The sequence below is a fragment of the Scyliorhinus torazame genome, chromosome X, assembly GCF_047496885.1.
Source record: "Scyliorhinus torazame isolate Kashiwa2021f chromosome X, sScyTor2.1, whole genome shotgun sequence".
Taxonomy (NCBI): Eukaryota; Metazoa; Chordata; class Chondrichthyes; order Carcharhiniformes; family Scyliorhinidae; genus Scyliorhinus; species Scyliorhinus torazame.
This window is the reverse complement of record NC_092738.1, coordinates 40,834,973-40,855,244: the sequence shown is the minus strand read 5'-3', so window position 1 is coordinate 40,855,244 and position 20,272 is coordinate 40,834,973. Positions and strand designations below refer to the sequence as shown.

Genomic DNA, 20,272 nt, shown 5'->3' with positions numbered 1-20,272 from the left:
ATGCCTCGATTGAACCTGCTCCTACCAGTCTTCACTTCCAGTCCCAAACCACTCGCTATATGAAAAAGTTTTTCGCACATCACATCTGCTCGCAAATACCCTCTCGTTATTGATCCTTTTCCTCATGGGAACACGGTCTCCCAGTCTACTCTGTCCAGCCCCCTCATGATTTTGAGCATCTCTACCAAATCTCCTCTTAGCCTTCTTCTCTTCAAAGGTGAACAGTCCCAACCTCTCCAATCTATCCTCATTTCTCATCCCTGGAACCATCCTTGTGAACCTCTCCTGCTCTCTCTCCAATGAACTCTCATCCTTTTAAAAACGTTTTTTCCAGTAATGAGGTAAATAGCATAAATTTAAACAAAAAACACAGTTCCGGAAAGGTGATTTGCACCATTTTATTTACATACCATATCTGGCACGCATTCATTATTAAAACAGTTTTAGACGGTTCAAACACAAGGTGTGGAATCAAGTCACACAACTTCATCCGGCACAAAATACTTAATTTTAAAAAAAAAGTGCGCCACACAAATCTCAGCTTACACAATGGCAGCCAACTTTGTCCTTTGAAAAACATTTCCAATTCCCGGGATCGATCGCCCAAGAATGTATGTAGGTGGAAGAAGATTGTCACAGTTTCAACGTGCAAGACGTAGAGGCTCTACCAGGAAAAGGTTTGTCCATAATTTGAGACATTCTTGGATTCAAGCTTCAAATTAGATCTCTGTTGCCAATGACGAACACTGCTCCTTCAACCAACCATTCTCCATTTTCGACATCGCGTCACTCCGCACCATTTTTCTCAATCATTTAGATGGACAAAATATCATTTCAACCTCCAGATATATTTATTCTAAGATAGTTAAAGAGTTTCCTCTTTTTCAGTCTGAAATATTTTCATTTCCTTGTCATGTATCCCTTATTTTGTTTCCACTTCACAAAACAAAAACTCTTTTACTCTTGTCCTTCATGCTTCTGACTCCAGCTTTTGCCCGCCCCCTTGACCACACACACACACACACACACCACATCCCCCAACACGCACACCATTGTCATTCTATGCAACCCAGTGCAGGTCGCAGCTAAGCCATCAGGGAAGACTCCCTCGCGTTCCTTGTTCCTTCTTGATGTTCTCCAGAGCCACTCCGTGGAGCTTCATCCGCTTATTTTGATGGGTTTTGGCATGTTTGGCGAGGTGATCGCTCCTCATGAACCTTTTGCCACATTCCTGGCAGCAGAAGCGTTTTTCTCCTGTGTGTGTCCTCAGGTGTCTCTGGAGCTCGTCAGACCGCGTGAAACTTTTCCCGCAGAAGAGCCAGTTGCAAACAAAGGGGCGTTCCCCAGCGTGCCAGCGCAAGTGAGCCTTTAGGTGGGAAGTCTTTCCGTAGATTTTTCCACAGCCTGCAATGTGGCAGAGATGCTGTTTCTTCTTGCCTTGCCCCTCACTGTTGCCCGGCAACTGGCAGTTGGGGCACCTGCACCTCCTGCAGCGCCTGGAAAAATTCAGAAGAGCTTTGGAAGAGCTTGCCGCTTGGGTTTGATGGCCCAAGATAACAGGTCTTCCAAATTGGAGGTGGTGAGGATTGACTGTATTGGGCTGTTGCATGCTCCACCAAGGGATCTCATCTGCATGGCTGGGAGATACATGTCTGGATTGCAAAGCTGAGGAACTGGGAATAAAGTTGGGGAAGGTCGGAGTGACTCCATTAGCTTCCGGGTAAGAATAGGCTGAACCTGCAGGGACGGAAGTCAAAATCTTCACAGAAGATAGCTCAAAAGCGTAGATAGATTCTGCGGGAGGGGTCAGGGTGAGTTCACGTGATCCCAATGCAGATGACGCTGTCCCACAAGAATACAGAGCCTTTGGAGGGCTGAATGGCATTGCGGGAGAGCCTCCAAACGCTTCATTGTTCCAAAATGGAAACATTCCCGAGGTGGACTCAATAGATGAGTCATATTGAAACGGAGGAAAGTCTGCAGAGGTTGGTCCAACTTGCCCGACTCTCCCACAGGTAGCGGCCAACATGGACAAACACTTTACTGGTACAGGCGGAGAACTTGGGTGCGCGGACCTGAAAAATGGCAACAAAACAAAAATCAATTTCTGCTAAGCTTGGAATAACAAAATGTTTTTCAATTATACTTTACTTAATTTGGATTGGTTTATTGTCACGTGTACCGAGGTACAGTATAAAGTACTTTTCTGCGAGCAGCTCAAACAGATCATTAAGTACATGAAAAGAAAAGAAAATACATAATAGGGCAACACAAGGTACACAATGCAAGGGCTATTCTACAGAGGGTAATACAATTGGGTGCCTTCAGAAACTCACTCACAGATCCACCTAGTGGCCAGAACCAACAACTACATTATGAAAATAGTAACTTGGTCACACAGAACTAGAGTGTCATTGAATAGGAGGGACCTGCTATCAAAACTTTGTCTTGCACTCAAGTGTCAACAGGAACAAAAATGTATACTGTACACAAGAAGAGGGTGCCGATTGGTTGGCAAGTGGTTGGTCGACATGTGGACATGGAGAATGCACCAGGGAACAGCTAACTGCCAAGCTTTTGTTTCAATTCAAACCAGGCAAGTCAACTCTGATCAGTCAAGGCATTGCCAGGGGGCCTGAAGCAGGGAATGACTGTACCCCAAGCTTTTGTTTCATTTAAAAAGACGCAATGGGTGGAATGCTCCTTCTGTCTGCAAAGGACAGACCCCCCTCCCCGTGTGAATGGATGTAGCTTCAACTGTTGTTCAAATGTTTGAGACACATTACCCTTCCGAGGTAATCGGAAGTAGAGTGGACACTTTTCAGAACCGATAGCAGCGGCCTTAGCCCCATTCGTGAGATACACAGTCAGCAATGATCTGATCAGGGTAGTCACGATCTCACAGGATGCTTTTGATGGGCCCTATTTCAGCATCAGGATTGCACAGTGAGCAAATGGCTCGCGTCCCCATTTACAAGGTTGCCAAAAAGGCCAATTTATAACATGTGGATCTGTAGGAATTCCCAACCTGTGTATTGACCAGTGAATGGAGGCTCGCAGTAGACCGTAGTAGAGAACCCATTGGCACAATTCGCAACCATGTTGAGAAAAGGGAGTACATTTGGCGGTTCCATTTCACAGCTGATTTTGAGCACAGGATAGAGACCATTAAGTTGTGCAAAGAAATTCTTTCATGCACATTGTAGATTCAAATACAGCAAACGCAATATCTACATGTCCGAAATATGCAAGGGGCAGGAGGTTTGAAAGGGGGGGGGGGGGGGTCATTCCATCAAAGACATGTTTCTTGTGGAAACTGACAAAGATGCATCTAGAGGGATCCCCATGGCAACACCATCTACTTGAGCATGCATAGAATGATACAGTGCATCAGTCCACCCACCCCAGAGCACCCTACAAGGGCCTACTCCCTCGCCATATCCCTGTAATCCACCTAACAGCACGTCTTTCGGGACTTGTGGGGGGAAACCGGAGCACCCGGAGGAAACCCACGCAGACACGGGGAGGATGTGCCGACTCCACACAGACAGTGACCCAAGCCGGAATCGAACCCGGGTCCCTGAACGTCTTTGCTTTCCAGCAATACATTGTGACAGCTAAAATAGAGTGGGAAACATTGACATAGCCATTGACAATAGTATATATGTTGACACAAAAGAGGAGAAAAATGGAATATTGGTGAACAGGAACTTCCAAGATATTTATTTAATTTTATGGTTAGGCAGAGGATTTTGTTATCACCAAAAATTCAGTCAGTGGTGCAGAACCTTCTGGTGGAATGCCAAGGGGAGCAAAAGCAAGTGTACAATGTTGCCAAGCTGCCATAATACTATCAAAGAACAAAGAAATGTACAGCACAGGAACAGGCCCTTCGGCCCTCCAAGCCCGTGCCGACCATGCTGCCCGACTAAACTACAATCTTCTACACTTCCTGGGTCCGTATCCCTCTATTCCCATCCTATTCATGTGTTTGTCAAGATGCCCCTTAAATGTCACTATCGTCCCTGCTTCCACCACCTCCTCCGGTAGCGAGTTCCAGGCACCCACTACCCTCTGCGTAAAAAACTTGCCTTGTACATCCTACATGTAGGGGTAGCACGGTAGCCTTGTGGATAGCACAATTGCTTCACAGCTCCAGGGTCCCAGGTTAGATTCTGGCTTGGGTCACTGTCTGTGCGGAGTCTGCACGTCCTCCCAGTGTTTGCGTGGGTTTCCTCCGGGTGCTCCGGTTTCCTCCCACAGTCCAAAGATGTGCGGGTTAGGTGGATTGGCCATGATAAATTGCACTTAAGTGTCCAAAATTGCCCTTAGTGTTGGGTGGGGTTACTGGGTTATGGGGATAGGGTGGCGGTGTTGACCTTGGGTAGGGTACTCTTTCCAAGAGCCGGTGCAGACTCGATGAGGAGGACACGCTGGGAGGATGTGCAGACTCTGCACAGACAGTGACCAAAGCCGGAATCGAACCTGGGACCCTGGAGCTGTGAAGCAATTGTGCTAACCACAATGCTACCGTGCTGCCCCAATGACTTGCCAATTTTTATACTCAATGCCCCAGCCAATGAAGGCAAGCATGCCGTTTGCCTTCTTGACTACCTTCTCCACCTGTGTTGCCCCTTTCAATGACCTGTGGACCTGTACTCCTAGATCTCTCTGACTGTCAATACTCTTGAGGGTTCTACCATTCACTGTATATTCCCTACCTGCATTAGACCTTCCAAAATGCATTACCCCCTCACATTTGTCCGGATTAAACTCCATCTGCCATCTCTACGCCCAAGTCTCCAAACGATCAAAATCCTGCTGTATCCTCGGACAGTCCTCATCGCTATCCGCAATTTCACCAACCTTTGTGTCGTCTGCAAACTTACTAATCAGACCAGTTAAATTTTTCTCCAAATCATTTATATATACTACGAACAGCAAAGGTCCCAGCACTGATCCCTGTGGAACACCACTGGTCACAGCCCTCCAATTAGAAAAGTATCCTTCCATTGCTACTCTCTGCCTTCTGTGACCTAGCCAGTTCTGTATCCACCTTGCCAGCTCACCTGTGATCCAGCGTGACTTCACCTTTTGTACCAGTCTGCGATGAGGGACCTTGTGAAAGGCCTTACTGAAGTCCATATAGACAACATCCACTGCCCTACCTGCATCAATCATCTTTGTGACCTCCTCGAAAAACTCTATCAAGTTAGTGAGACACGACCTCCCCTTCACAAAACCATGCTGCCTCTCACTAATACGTCCATTTGCTTCCAAATGGGAGTGGATCTTGTCTCGAAGAATTCTCTCCAGTAATTTCCCTACCACTGAAGTAAGGCTCACCGGCCTGTAGTTCCCTGGATTATCCTTGCTACCCTTCCTAAACAGAGGAACAACATTGGCTATTCTCCAGTCCTCCGGGACATCCCCTGAAGACAGTGAGGATCCAAAGATTTCTGTCAAGGCCTCAGCAATTTCCTCTCCAGCCTCCTTCAGTATTCTGGGGTAGTTCCCATCAGGCCCTGGGGACTTATCTACCTTAATATTTTTTAAGACACCCAACACCTCGTCTTTTTGGATCTCAATGTGACCCAGGCTATCTACACACCCTTCTCCAGACTCAACATCCACCAATTCCTTCTCTTTGGTGAATACTTTGCTGCCTGGGGCTAAATACCCTAGTGTTCTACATGAAGAGGACAGAGATTCAGGATCCACAAGCTGTTTACTGGAGTGGACAGATGCCAGGTTTGCGAAGGTGGTCCATCGAGGGAAAAATAACGAAGAACATTAATAGGAACAGGAGGCGGCCAATAAATTCGAGGCCCCTGGAACTTGCCCTGCCGATCAGCGAGATCATGATGGATCTTGCCCCAATTCCACATTCCCACCCTATTCCATTTCCCTCAGATCTCAGTCTTGAAGATAGTCAACGATGGGAGCGTCCACAGCTCGCTTGGGGGGGGGGGGGGGGGGGGGGGGGGGGGGGGAGGGGGAGAGGAGGAGAAGATTTCCAAAGGTTCACAGGTCCGAGGTGAAGAAATTTCTCCTCATCGGAGTCCCAAAATGGCCAACTCCTTATTCACCAGCCCAGGGAAGCAGCTTCTTGGCATCTGCCCCGTCAAGCCCTCAGAATTTCACACGCATCACAAGAGATCACCTCTCACTTGCCTAAACTCCAGAGACCATAGGCCCAATCCTACACTCTCACCCCAGGAATTACTGTCATAGGCTGCCAATAACGGACTAGGTTCGCACACACGGGAATAGCTGCTTGAGCAAGTTCCTCAACTCATGGAATGGAACCTCAGCCTGGCAAAACTCTTGATTTTAGAACAAAACAACAGTGCGGAAGTTCATTATCTGGAGTAAAACCGAGATTGTAGGACAAAGGCCCCAGGTTCCATTAGGTAAATGGCTAATTGAGGACTAATGAGGAGTTTTTCGTCACACAAAAGTGCGATCAACACATGGGATTAGGCTGGCAGATAGAGTGTAGCGGAGGCAAAAGTGGTCCAAGAACAACTGCATGCTGATCTGGAGGAATGAGCTCTGATGGGCCGAATGGCATTCCTCACCTTGTTACCTTCAGATATTTGGTCTTATAGTAAGTGGTACAGTCAGGGTGAAAAGTCAGAGTTAAAATGTGACTGCTCCAGTCATGTTTTTAAAAGGAATCCTGGTTTGAAAGGTTGGGGGCCAGGGGTGCAATTGGGCATTGTTAAAAGCTTGCATGAATGCATTTTTGTTTGGATTAGGAGGGGGTCCCTGTGGAGTTAATTAGATTTCCAGCTTGGTAAGATGATGTAGTTACTGGGAGGGGCTATGGTATCAGGCATTTTGCAGAACGGCAAGTCAGTGGTGTTTTAGATGAAGCTGTGAGCAGAAGTCAAGATTTTCTCCCGCTGCCGTTCAGTTGAAAGATAGATGTCTGTAGACAGATCAGCAGTGTTGCTGGAAAGGGAAGCTGAAACAAGTGGAGAAACCGCTTCTGAAAAATGAGTTTCTGCATGGGTCTGACAGGAGTCAGATCTTGCCTTTAAAGCAGTGTCAAAAGATCTTTCTTTCTCAAATTAGCATATCCAGACATTTCTGTAAAACCGGTATTCTCTCGTGTTAATGGTGCTGAGAGCCGAGATGGTTTTGTTGTTTGAGTGGGAATAAAGATAGCAGTTAAACCGCATTGTGTCACTGTATTGATTAGCATGGTTTAAGGGGTAATTATAAACGATTTTCCTGGTGTGATGTTAAAAATATTTTTTATACTGTATTAGTTTTAAAATACCAAATCCCTATTTCTTTGTGAAATCATTCCTGGAGTGAGGTATCCTTTCCTCAGTCTTACCAAATTAAAATTAAATATTGGCGTTTCAGTCCAGTATCCTAGCAACTGTTGGGGTCAGGTCAAAGGTCATCATAAACTGCAATTACCATGGGATCTCCAGATGCTTGAGAGGAGGGGGGGAAAAAAATTATATATTTTTAAAATCAAGTGCTATTGCCATAAACTAGATTTAGGACGGCATGCTCTTTATAAAATTAATTTTAAATTTACTGCCTATTCGCCTTTGCCAATGATAATAATCTTAATTAGTGTCACAAGTCGGTGTACATTAACACTGCAATGAAGTTACTGTGAAAATCCCCTCGTCGCCACATTCCGGCGCCTGTTCGGGTTACAGAGGGAGAATTCAGAATGTCCAATTCACCTAACAGCACGTCTTTCGGGACTTGTGGGAGGAACCCGGAGCACCCGGAGGAAACCCACGCAGACACGGGGAGGACATGCAGACTCCGCACAGACAGTGACCCAAGCCGGAATCGAACCTGGGACCCTGGAGCTGTGAAGTAACTGTGCTAACCACTGTGCTATAGGTGTTCCCAATGAACGCATTATATTAATACAATTATTTTTCTATAAATATTAGAATCCAGAAAGTCAGAGAGTGAAGGGTAGAACTGGTGCCAACCTTACAACACTTTAATAGGCATTTATTTACAGAGACACAGATTCCAAGCATGCGCCTCCAAACCCAAAACCCCAGATTCAGTCGGCTCCTTCTTATGAAGGAACAAAGTGAATCCCCAGTGAATGCCCACCATTTGCATACAATTGATTAGTACGCTGTCAATGACCTATGCAATGTTGTAAAATCTTTAGGTAGGGCAGTTCTCGAGGGCTGGTATTTCCAAGTGTTTCGAACGATGGAACAGGCTGGAGGAGCTAAATGGCCGTCTCCTTTTCCATTATCAGCTGCTTGGTTACTCAACCCATCAGCGAGCAGCGTTCACATTTTCTTTACAAAAAATCAGAAACGATCATTTGTGGGATTGAAATCTTACTACGTTTCACTCATTCTAGATTTCACCACTCAAACATCTCTTTAAAAAATATACATACATTTGTAACAGGTTGGAAAAGTAATAATCCACACAAGAGTGTATTTGAACTAGAATGGAACTTGAAATAGCAAAGAGGCTAGATATAAATAGTTCTAAACAAAACCCCCTCTCACGACCTTCATGCATCACACATGACCCACTCAGAAGGGTGGCCCGTGTGGAGTTTGCACATTCTCCTCGTGTTTGCGTGGGTTTCACTCCCACAACCCAAAGATGTGCAGGGTAGGTGGATTGGCCCCTTAATTGGGGGGAAAAAAAATAATTGGGTACTCTAAATTTAAATTTATTTTTAAAAAATGACCCACTCAGACCAACAGGTTCTCAAGGTCATTGCCAGCCTTTGCTGAACTGGTTAATCTCAGCCACTAGACCTCATGCACTTAGATGAGGCAGGGAGGGACACTACCACTGTGCAGGTGGCACAGTGATTAGCACTGCTGCTTCACAGCTCCAAGGTCCCAGGTTCAATTCCCGGCTTGGGTCACTGTCTGTGCGGAGTCTGCACATCCTCCCCGTGTCTGCGTGGGTTTCCTCCGGGTGCTCCGGTTTCCCCCCACAGTCCAAAGACATGCAGGTTAAGTGGGTTGGCCATGATAAATTGCCTCTTAGGGTGGGGTGGGGCCTAGGTAGGGTGCTCTTTCGAAGGGTCGGTGCAGACCCGATGGGTTGAGTGGCCTCCTTCTGCACTGTAAGGATTCTATGAGAAACAGCCTGGATTCCCAATCCACAATGCATTCCATGATTCTAGTTGTTCCATGATCCTGGTTGTTAAAAAGGGCATGCAGGTGGATATCCGACAAGGCTAGGATTGGACCCATCCACGATTCATGCCAAGTCAAATATCCTGTCCAACTCCAACTATCTAAACTCTTCCGTGAAGAACAGCCCCTTTGTCATACCCCACCTGAAATAAGATCATTTTTGTGCATTTTTTTTTTTTTTTTTTTTTTATAAATGCTGGCAACATTTGAAGCAAGCTGCAGGAGTTCAGCCATATCGAAGTGCTGAGCATGGAATTTGAGTAGAATTGACTCGTGATCATTCTTCACTTAAGGGGCTGAATCACAACATCTTGCAAAAAGCTGTCTGACACCCCAATGGTGAAAATTCGACAGGACAAATCATGGGGGCGGGAAATAGCCATGTGAATTTTTATAAAATGTCAGGATTATCTTAATGTTATCAAAATACACCTCACCTTATTCCCGAATTCAGTACCAGTCTTGGTGCAAATTTTCTGTTACATAATTCATTTGCCTTGGGATTTTCTTTCTTTAAATAAGCAATTGCTTAAGTTTCTCTTTTCAACTTGTAGTCATTAAAATCCTGTTGTCTTGTGGAACTTCAGTTGCTACATGTTGGAGGGTGATCAGGGCAACATCAGTTCTTGGTGGATGTAATCCATGCCAAAAAGCCTCCAATTATTCAGTTCCCAAAGATGAACAGATTGGATAGGAAAATGTCCAAAATTGCTCACCTATCAAAGTAAATCTAATTTATTGCACTATTGATCCATCGATACGGAGAGAACTTCCCATTCTTTGGTCACTCTAGTATCACGCAGTAACAGGAAAATTCTCAGGTTAGAATCGTAGATTCCCAACAGTACAGGAGGCCATTCGGCCCATCGAGTCTGCTCCGACCCTCTGAAAGGGCACGCTACCTGGGCCCACTCCCTCGCCCTATCCCTGTAACCCCACCTAACCTTTGGACACTAAGGGGGAATTTAGCCTGGCCAATCTACCCAGCCTGCACACCTTTGGACTGTGGGAGGAAACCGGAGCACCCGGAGGAAACCCACACACACACGGGGAGAACATGCAGTCTCCGCACAGTCACCCAAGGCCAGAATTGAGCCCGGGTCCCTGGAGCTGTGAGGCAGCAGTGCTCAACCCACGCTATTAAAGATCACACTTACAGCTAGAATAAATGGTCAAGTCAGACTTCAAAGCTTGTGTGGGAAATTAGAAAAATAACAAGAGAACTATTGGAAGAAGGTTGTCTCTAGCAAGCCTTCTGACAGGGGATGTGCATTTACACAAGCTTTGTTTTCAGAGCCAACTCATACAATCAAATCCAACTTCTAAGTGAAACTTCAAACCAAATCAGATGCGATTGTATGTAAATGTTTGTTAAAAGCTGATCAAAATCACTTACATTTGAATACAGTGCTCATTTAGCCCCCACTCAAATTCACACCCTGGTTATACTTCACACTGGGGTTTCAAATGGCTTTTCTGTGGAATCTAGCCATTGTGTGCTTTTGACACTGCCTGCATTAAGACCATAAGACAATGGAGCAGAATTAGGCCACTCGGCCCATCGAGTCTGCTCCGCCATTCAATCATGGCCGATATTTTCTCATCCCCATTCTCCTGCCTTCTCCCCATAACTCCTGATCTCCTTATTAATCAAGAACCTATCTATCTCGGTCTTAAAGACACTCAGTGATTTGGCCTCCACAGCCTTCTGCGGCAAAGAGTTCCACAGATTCACCCCCTCTGGCTGAAGAAATTCCTCCTTATCTCAGTTTTAAAGGATCGTCCCTTTAGTCTGAGATGGTTCTCCTCTGGTTCGAGTTTCTCCTACAAGTAGAAACATCTTCTCCACGTCCACTCTATCCAGGCCTCGCATGATCCTCTAAGTTTCAATAAAAGGTCCCCCCCTCCTCCTTCTAAACTCCAACGAGTACAGACCCAGAGTCTTCAACCATTCCTCACATGATAAGTTCTTCATTCCAGAGGCCCAAGACCTGAAGTCATATTGGTACAGTTTCTTGAAGTCACCATCATTTCAGGCAGGCTTAACTATCAACAGACTCATATCAAAGAGTCTGAAGGCTGTTCCTTGGTACAGTACTACTTCGGGCACAACACGTCCTGTGTGGTACTGAGGGAGTGCTGCTCTGTTGGAGGTGCTATCTCTCGGATGACACATGAAGCTGCCTCCTCAGGTGAACACGGAAGATCCCAAGTGTCCTGGCCAACATTCATCCCTCAAAATCAACATAACAAAATCAGATTGTCTGCTCATTATCACATCCCAGTTTGTGGAACCTTGCTCTGCGTTTCCTACACTAAAGCAATGATCACATTTATTCCATGTGATGCCCCCAAGGGCTTTACAGTAAAAAGGCACTACATCAATGCAGCGGTCTTTTTATTCTGCATCTAAATATTGTGCCATCTTAAGGTTAGGCCATACACCCTGAACACAGGTTGGCATGTGGGCTAGTAGAACAGAGCCAGGTTACAAATTTTACTCACCCTTCGCTGCGAGAGAACCATAGAACGGTTCCAGCAGTCGCTGCAAGAACAATTCAGCTCGTCCAATTCCCCCGCTCTTTCCGTCTTGCTCTGCAAACCTTGGCTTTAGCTATCTATCCAATCCCCTTTCGAAAGCCACGATTGAATCTGCTTCCAACACACACTCGGACAACACGTTCCAGATCCACCACACACTCGCTGTGCAAAATAGATTTTCCTCAACTTGCCATCGCTTCTTCTTGACCAAGCTGCGCAACCCCTCCCACCCCCCCTCGTCTCGCGAGACTTCCTCTTTACCTACTCTGTTCAGTATTGTTCCTCTCATGGATTTTGAATACCTCCCAACAAATCTTCTCCCAACTGTAAGGAGAGCTTTCAACATCCTTCCTATAAAAGTGTGGTGCCCAGAATTAGACTACAGGGAGGCCAAACTAATGTTTTATAAAAGATTCATCAGAACGTTTCTGCATTTATACTTTCTTTCGGCAATTTTACGTTTGTTCACATCAGCAGGACCTTCCAGTCCCGGTGACAGCACCCCCCTCTCCCCTGCCGCGGGTTTCCCGGCAACGAGGGGTGCATTCAAAGAACGGTACACGAACAGGCCATTCGGCCCTCCAATCCGGTCTAAAGTAAAACCTTCTGCACTTCTGGGATCCGTATCTCTCTATTCATGTATTCGTCAAGATGCCTCTTAAAGTGCCGCTATCATATCTCCATCATCTCCTTCGGCAGCACATTCCAGACACTCATCACCCTCGAAGTAAACCATTTGCCTCGTACATCTCTTCTAAGCTTGCCTATCGCACCTTAAATCTACGTCCCCTAGTAATTGACTCTTCCACCCTGGGAAAAAGCAATTATCATAATTTTGTAGACCTCTATCAGGTCGCCCCTCAACCTCCTTCGTTCCAGTGAGAACAAACCGAGTTTATTCAACCGCTCCTCATAGCTAATGCCCTCCATACCAGGCAACATTCTGGTAAATCTCTTCTGCACCCTCTCTAAAGCCTCCACATCCTTCTGGTAGTGTGGCGACCAGAATTGAACACTATACTCCAAGTGTGGCCTAACTAAGGTTCTATACAGCTGCAACATGACTTGCCAATTCTTATACTCAATGCCCCGGCCAATGAAGGCAAGCATGCCATATGCCTTCTTGACTACCTTCTCCACCTGTGTTGCCACATTCCGTGATCTGTGGACCTGTACGCTCAAATCTCTCTGCCTGTCAATACTCCTGACGATTCTGCCATTCACTGTACATTTCCCAGCTGAATTAGACCTTCCAAAATGCACTGGAGTGGTCAGAATATCCCAGGATATTTTGGGTGGGATGCTGTAAAAAGCATCCTAAATGAGCATTGGAATCATTGGCACTTCCCTACCCAGATTGTTTGAGGACAAAATAAAGAATGCCCATTCCAAGACAATGCATAATATAATAATAATCTTTATCATCACCAGTAGGCTTACATTAACACCGCAATGAAGTTACTGTGAAAAGCCCCTAGTCGCCACATTCCGGCGCCTGTTTGGGTCACAGAGGGAGAATTTAGCATGTCCAATTCACCTAACAGCACGTCTTTCAGGACTTCATAAAATTTACAGAGCAGAAGGAGGCCATTTGGCCCATCGAGTCTGCACTGGCCCTTGGAAAAGAGCACTTGACTTAAGCCTACACCCCATCCCCATAACCCAGTCTCCCCACCCAACCTTTTTTGGACACTAAGGGACAATTTAGCGTGGCCAATCCACCTAACCTGCACATCATTGGATTGTGGGGGCGAAACCCACACAGACAAGGGGAGAATGTACAAACTCCACATGGACAGTGACCCGGGGCTGGGATCGAACCTGGGACCTCGGCGCTTGAGGCAGCAGTGCTAACCACTGTGCCAACGTGCTGCCCCCAGGAAAGGAAATATTAGGTCAAATGAAAGTTTGGCCAAGAGGTTTTAGGGAGTTTTAACAAGGTCAGAGATAGTGAAGAGGAGAGTAGTTTAGGAAGGGAATTCCAGGGGTTAAAGTCCAGGCAGCTGAAGTGAAGGCGTGTCCACCAATGGTGGAAGGGTTAAAATCAGGGATGCTGAGAAAGACAGGATCAAAGCAGCACAGATACCTCAGAGGGTGGTGCAGCTGTAGGATATTGGTAGCGACGTTAACAAGGATGAGAATTGCAAAATAATGGCGTTTTCTGACCGGCACCCAATAGAAGTCAGCGAGCACAGAGGTGATGGGGGAAAATGGACCTTGCTGCGAGTTAAGACATGGACAGAATTTGTAAAGTCTGCAGAGAGTGAATGTGGGGAGACCAACCAGAAGGGCAACAAAAGGAATAAGTAGAAAATAAAAAGGCGGCAGAAAGATCAAGGGTGACAAGGGAACAGGGAGCAAAGCTTAAAGATGAACAAAGAGCCGGATGGGAGACAGTTGCACATCACAAGGCAGCAAACACATGGTCATATGAGGTGATCAGCCGTGACTAGGACAGGTAATCACAAGTGGAGAAATTTATCTGACCTGTGCCGCCGTTCGACACAGTCCACAGCCGCCACGCCAGGCTCCCGACCGCCGAGACCACACGTCAACCACACGGTGGGGAACTCGGCCCATCGGGGCCTTCAGGTGACATGCTAAGGCTGTCCCAATGGTGTGCAGTGCATGATGACACCATTTCAGAGGACAGAAAACCAGCGCCACCCCCGACTTGGGCGTCGGGCATGATTCTCCGCCCGATCGACGATATGGGGGAAACTTGTGAATCCTGGCCATTGATTTTAAAACTGCCCAGGTGATTAGTTGAGCCACATGGACCATAAAGTGCCAGGCACAATCCCTGGCCCAGTATGGAGAGAGTGGATCCCAACTAGAGACTGCAATAGCCCCTCAGTACCACTGTGCTGGGGGTGGGTGGGTATATCTATAGGGATGTTCCACTATGGACTGCATTCAGAGGTACTGCCCCCTCAAAATCAAATAGCCTCATTGAGACTTGCCCCATGAAGAATGGACACTCGAGCACTTTCCTTATTGAAACAGTTGTCAATGTGCTCAGGAGAGGAAACGAGAAAAGGAATCTTCTTCACCACACTGTATGGATGACACAGGGAGGAGCTCTGATTAAACCATGACTTAATTAGAAATTAACAAAATCAAAATTAGCAGCGCCTCAAATTACAGCACAGGAAGTCTTATACTTGCTTCAATCCTTGCCACTTTCTTTGCCTGATCACCATATCATCTTTTACACCCGACTGTTCAAGTACCCAATTCCATTTTACCCCTGCACCAACTTATGACAAATAATTCCACATTTAAAAGCCTCTTATGGGTCAAACAGAATTCTTCAAATCTACACGCTTTAGCATAGTCTGGGTCACCCTCATGGTCAACAATTCACCTCAAAAAAGACTCCAAACTCAAAAAGCCTTTTCAGGTCCCTCTTTAGCCCCCTTAGTTCGAGTGAAACAGATCAAATGTTCCAACACACTGGGAAGATGAGATCCTAGTTTGGAATAGTGTTAATCCCATTACACACGGCCCAAAGACATGGATTTAAGATAACTTCACAAAGAGAGCCAGAGATAAGATGAAGAGCAGGTTTCTTTAAGGCAAGTTAAGATCTAGAAGGCGCTGGTGGAAAGAAATGCAACAGTAACTTTCAAAAGGCAACCGGATACGATGCTCAAAGGGAGAGAGAACTACAGAGCAACAGGAAAGAGCAGCGGATAGCTCTTTCAAAAAGGTCCGCACAGACACAATGGACCAAGTGGCCTCACTGTGCTGAAAGAGTTTACCATGTATTAAAAATTTGTGCAGAAACGGAAACAAAAATTAGTGCATTGTACTTTTTCTTCCCAAGTGCCTGATTTTGGAAGGCTTGTCAGCAGGTTTAACTCAGTTAACAAAATGATAATAATCTTTATCAGTGTCACAAGTAGGTTTACATTAACACTGCAATGAAGTTATTATGAAAAGCCCCTAGTCGCCACATTCCGGCGCCTGTTCGGGTTACAGAGGGAGAATTCAGAATGTCCAATTCACCCAACAGCACGTCTTTCGGGACTTGTGGGAGGAAACCGGAGCACCCGGAGGAAACCCACGCAGACACGGGGAGGACGTGCAGACTCCGCACAGACAGTGACCCAAGCCGGGAATCGAACCTGGGACCCTGGCGCTATAAAGCAACAGAGCTAACCACTGTGTGCCCATGTTGTATCTGAACAATATGATTCACTCCGAATTCCAGTCAAAACCACAAATGCACGGCCACGGAGTGAAGAGAAGGATGATGCGATTCCTCCTCTCACTCAGCACTCGGGTAGGCCCGACCAAACGTTCTCCCTACAGGAAGCAACCTTATATAATTCCGATGGCTGAAAACTGTTTCAACCACCCTAACCCCGCCGCCAGTCTATATGTTTAATATGAAATGGATACTGTAATTGTAACCGGTAGTCCTAAATGTAGTGAGACACTTTTAAAAGTGTCACACCCAGTGTGGAAAGAAACTGATCTGTTTTGTAATTCATCCGAAAGTTTTTACACATTACAAATAAAAAGAAACGAGACCCTTCAGCCCATTGCGGCTGGGTCAGCCATCAAGCACCTATCTACTCTAATCCCATTTTCCAGCACTTGGTCCCTGTGTGCTGGGGTGTTTGAAGCGCTCATCTAAATGCTTCTGAAATGTTCTGAGGGTCTCTGCCGCCATCACCCTTTCAGGCAGCGAGTTCCAGACTCCCACCCCCTCTGGGTGAAAACGTTTTTCCTGAAATCCATGCCCCCCCCCCCCCCCCCAGTTGTTGACACGTCTACTAAGGGTGGGGGGGTGGGGGGAAGAGTTTCTTCCCATGTACATCCCTCAATTAGGTCCCCCCCCCCCCCCCAATGTTCCAAGAAAAACAACACCAGCCTCTCTTTAGAGCTGAAACACTCCAGCCCAGGTAACATTCTGGTGAATCTTGTCTGCACCCAGAACTAACAATCTTTATTATTGTCACAAATGGGTTTACATTAACACTGCAATGACATTACTGTGAAAATCCCCTCGTCGCCACATTCCGGGGCCTGTTCGGGTCACAGAGGGAGAATTCAGAATGTCCAATTCACCTAACAGCACGTCTTTCGGGACTTGTGGGAGGAAACCGGAGCACCCGGAGGAACCCCACGCAGACACGGGGAGAACGTGCAGACTCCGCACAGACAGTGACCCAAGCCGGGAATCGAACCTGGGACCCTGGCGCTGTGAAGCAACAGTGCCCTCAACCCCAGCCTCTGTTCTATGCAATACAGCTTACAAATTTCAAAAGTATATTAAAAAGTTTTTTTAAAGACAAACTGCCCACATGTAATTTAAAACAGGATCCTAAATCAATCAATGAAGTTGGCAACATTGTCCCCAGAACCGATAAAAGGGGACATGATCCCAAATCAATCAAACATGGCAACATAGTAAGGAAGCTGTTCCTGAGCAACAGTACAGAAGATTTACCGAGAGCTTGTTGAAAAGAGGTGGGTGGTGAAATGTAATTTATAAAACCACTTAGTGTTAGTAATTTCAGAAGTACCTCGCTGGCTGGAGAGCGCTTTGGGGCGGCCCAATGGCCACGAAAGGCGCTATAAAAACGCATTTAAAAAGACAGACATGTATACATAAGCCACACTTTTACCATTCAAAGCATCACTTTCCCTTTTCTTTTTGACCCTCACCAGCAATTGATGTTCGTGTGTCGAATCATTCAGCCAGGGCAACTAAAAAAGTGATTGAAATCCAGTCTGTGATCCGGGGTGGCGGAAATCGACAACAGGATCAAAAAGTTTATTCAACAGCTTAGCTTGCAAAGTGATGATAAAAAAAAATAATACAACACCTCTTGATGCAACCGTTGTTTTAAAAAAATTAACGATGTGCAAAAGCAGTCTGTTGGTCGGAGGGAGAAATAGAGGGAAGTCTTATCCACTTGACATTGAACGCTTTTGGAAATGAAACGAAATGAAACTAACCTGCAAGAAACCCACGAGCAGATCAATTGTTTCCTCTTAACCTAACGACGGTGACCATTCGCCAGCCTGATGTTTTATAAGGTGAGCTGATTTGAAAAGGGGGGGGGAGAGAGAGGAGATTTCCTCTCCTTGTTACTTGCCACTGCTCTGAGCTGTGATCATTGCAATATAATGTTTTGAGAGAGAAAAAAAACACACACACAAGTTTTTTGGTCCCTTAGCAGCCAGTAAAAGTCAAGGCTTTAGAAGTCAGCCGCTTCTCAGTGATGTGAATGGCCTGGGCGCTCTTCAATCAATCGACAGTTGTTTCAAATGCTTGGGATCTCGAAGGGAGGGGCTACCTGGATCAATGTGTGCTGGGGTTCCTGTCTCTCTCTCTGATAGGGTGACAGAGCAGACATATCCCCCCACCAACCAGAGGGTGACCATCTTTTCAACTCAGTTAAGGGTTAAAAGCAACACACAAACATAATCCTTTTATTGCCCCCCCCCCCTTCCTCTTCCTTCTTTGCAACCAAGTTTCCCTTTATTCCCCAAATTCAAATCACATCAAAAGTCCCATCGTCGACATTCCCAACAGATCTCCTGCTTTTATCCAGGCACTTCATGGCCTGGGAGCTTGTCATTTTAGCTGCAAGGGGTTCACCAGTTTTGAGCCCTGATTAGTCTGGGGGGGGGGGGACATTTTTGTCAGCTGGTTGTTAGCTATTTTCCTGTGGAATATTAATGTTAAGGCTTTTAAATCAGGAATGTGGATGGAGCCCCTTTGAGAGAAGGAGGGGGGAGTCCTCATCATAGATTCCCTACTGTGTAGAAGGAGGCCATTCAGCCCATCAAGTCTGCACCGACCCTACCTAGGCCCACAGCCCCACCTAACCTGCATATCTTTGGACACTAAGGGGCAACTTAGCATGGACAATCCACCTAACCTGTACATCTTTGGACACTAAGGGACAATTTATCATGGCCAATCCATCTAACCTGTACATCTTTGGACACTAAGGGACAATTTATCATGGTCAATCCACCTAACCTGCACATCTTTGGACACTAAGGGACAATTTAACATGGCCAATCCACCTAACCTGTACATCTTTGGACAATAAGGGGCAAATTATCATGGCCAATCCACCAAACCTGCACATCTTTGGACACTAAGGGACAATTTAACATGGCCAATCCACCTAACCTGTACATCTTTGGACACTAAGGGACAATTTAACATGGCTAATCCACCTAACCTGCACATCTTTGGACACTAAGGGCAATTTATCATGGCCAATCCACCTAACCTGCACATCTTTGGACACTAAGGGACAATTTAACATGGCCAATCCACCTAACCTGCACATCTTTGGACACTAAGGGACAATTTAACATGGCCAATCCACCTAACCTGTACATCTTTGGACACTAAGGGACAATTTAACATGGCTAATCCACCTAACCTGTACATCTTTGGACACGAAGGGACAATTTATCATGGCCAATCCACCAAACCTGCACATCTTTGGACACTAAGGGACAATTTATCATGGCCAATCCACCAAACCTGCACATCTTTGGACACTAAGGGACAATTTAGCACGGCCAATCCACCTAACCTGTACATCTTTGGACACTAAGGGACAATTTAACACGGCCAATCCACCTAACCTGCACATCTTTGGACTGTGGGAGGAAACCGGAGCACCCGGAGGAAACCCAGACACACTCAAGGAGAACATGCAAACTCCGCACAGACAGTGACCCAAGGCTGGAATTGAACCTGGGATCCTGGTGCTGTGAGGCAGCAGTGCTAACCACTGTGCCGCCTATCTTTAAACTGCCTGGCTAATTCTGACAGCAATGTGCTAATATCTGCCTGATATGGCTTGATGTCCAATTTTGTTTGATAGTGCCTTGGAATAGTTTACAGTGTCAAAGCAAGTGTTTTTAAAAAGTCACCTGGTGCATTCAAGCCAAAAACTAATCAATTGGCATAATTGCGTTTTGAAATTTGTTTCTGGGATGGGGCATCACTGGCTGTGCCAACATTGATTGCCCATTCCTAATTGCCCTTGAGGGCCACCACACCTCAGGCCCATTTCAGAGAGCAGTTAAGAGTCATAGAATCATAGAATTTACAGTGCAGAAGGAGGCCATTCGGCCCATTGAGTCTGTACCGGCCCTTACAAAGAGCACCCTACTCAAGCCCATGTATCTACCCGACCCCGTAACCCAGTAACCCCCACTTAACCATTTTGGACACTAAGGGACAATTTAACACGGCCAATCCACCTAACCTGCACATCTTTGGACACTAAGGGACAATTTAACACGGCCAATCCACCTAACCTGCACATCTTTGGACACTAAGGGACAATTTAACACGGCCAATCCACCTAACCTGCACATCTTTGGACACTAAGGGACAATTTATCATGGCCAATCCACCTAACCTGCACATCTTTGGACAATAAGGGACAATTTATCATGGCAAATCCACCTAACCTGCACATCTGTGGACAGTGGGAGGAAACCGGAGCAGCCGGAGGAAACCCACGCAGACACGGGGAGAACGTGCAGACTCAACCACATTGCTGTGGGTC

The 20,272-nt window shown here is 46.2% G+C and overlaps 1 protein-coding gene across 1 annotated transcript; it reads right to left on the bottom strand.

The window, feature by feature from the left end:
- Positions 1-379: 379 nt before the first annotated feature.
- Positions 380-17,931, bottom strand: LOC140405442 (transcription factor Sp5-like). The gene is made up of 2 exons (XM_072493857.1): positions 17,682-17,931; positions 380-2,075 (listed from the first exon to the last, which is right to left on the bottom strand). Exon 2 carries the CDS (start codon positions 2,027-2,029, stop codon positions 1,094-1,096), a length of 936 nt encoding a protein of 311 aa, XP_072349958.1. The 5' UTR covers positions 2,030-2,075; positions 17,682-17,931; the 3' UTR covers positions 380-1,093.
- Positions 17,932-20,272: the final 2,341 nt, after the last annotated feature.

Coding starts and splice junctions, on each gene's coding strand:
- LOC140405442 (XM_072493857.1), bottom strand. CDS start 2,029: ATGTTGGCCGCTACCTGTGGGAGAGTCGGGCAAGTTGGACCAACCTCT.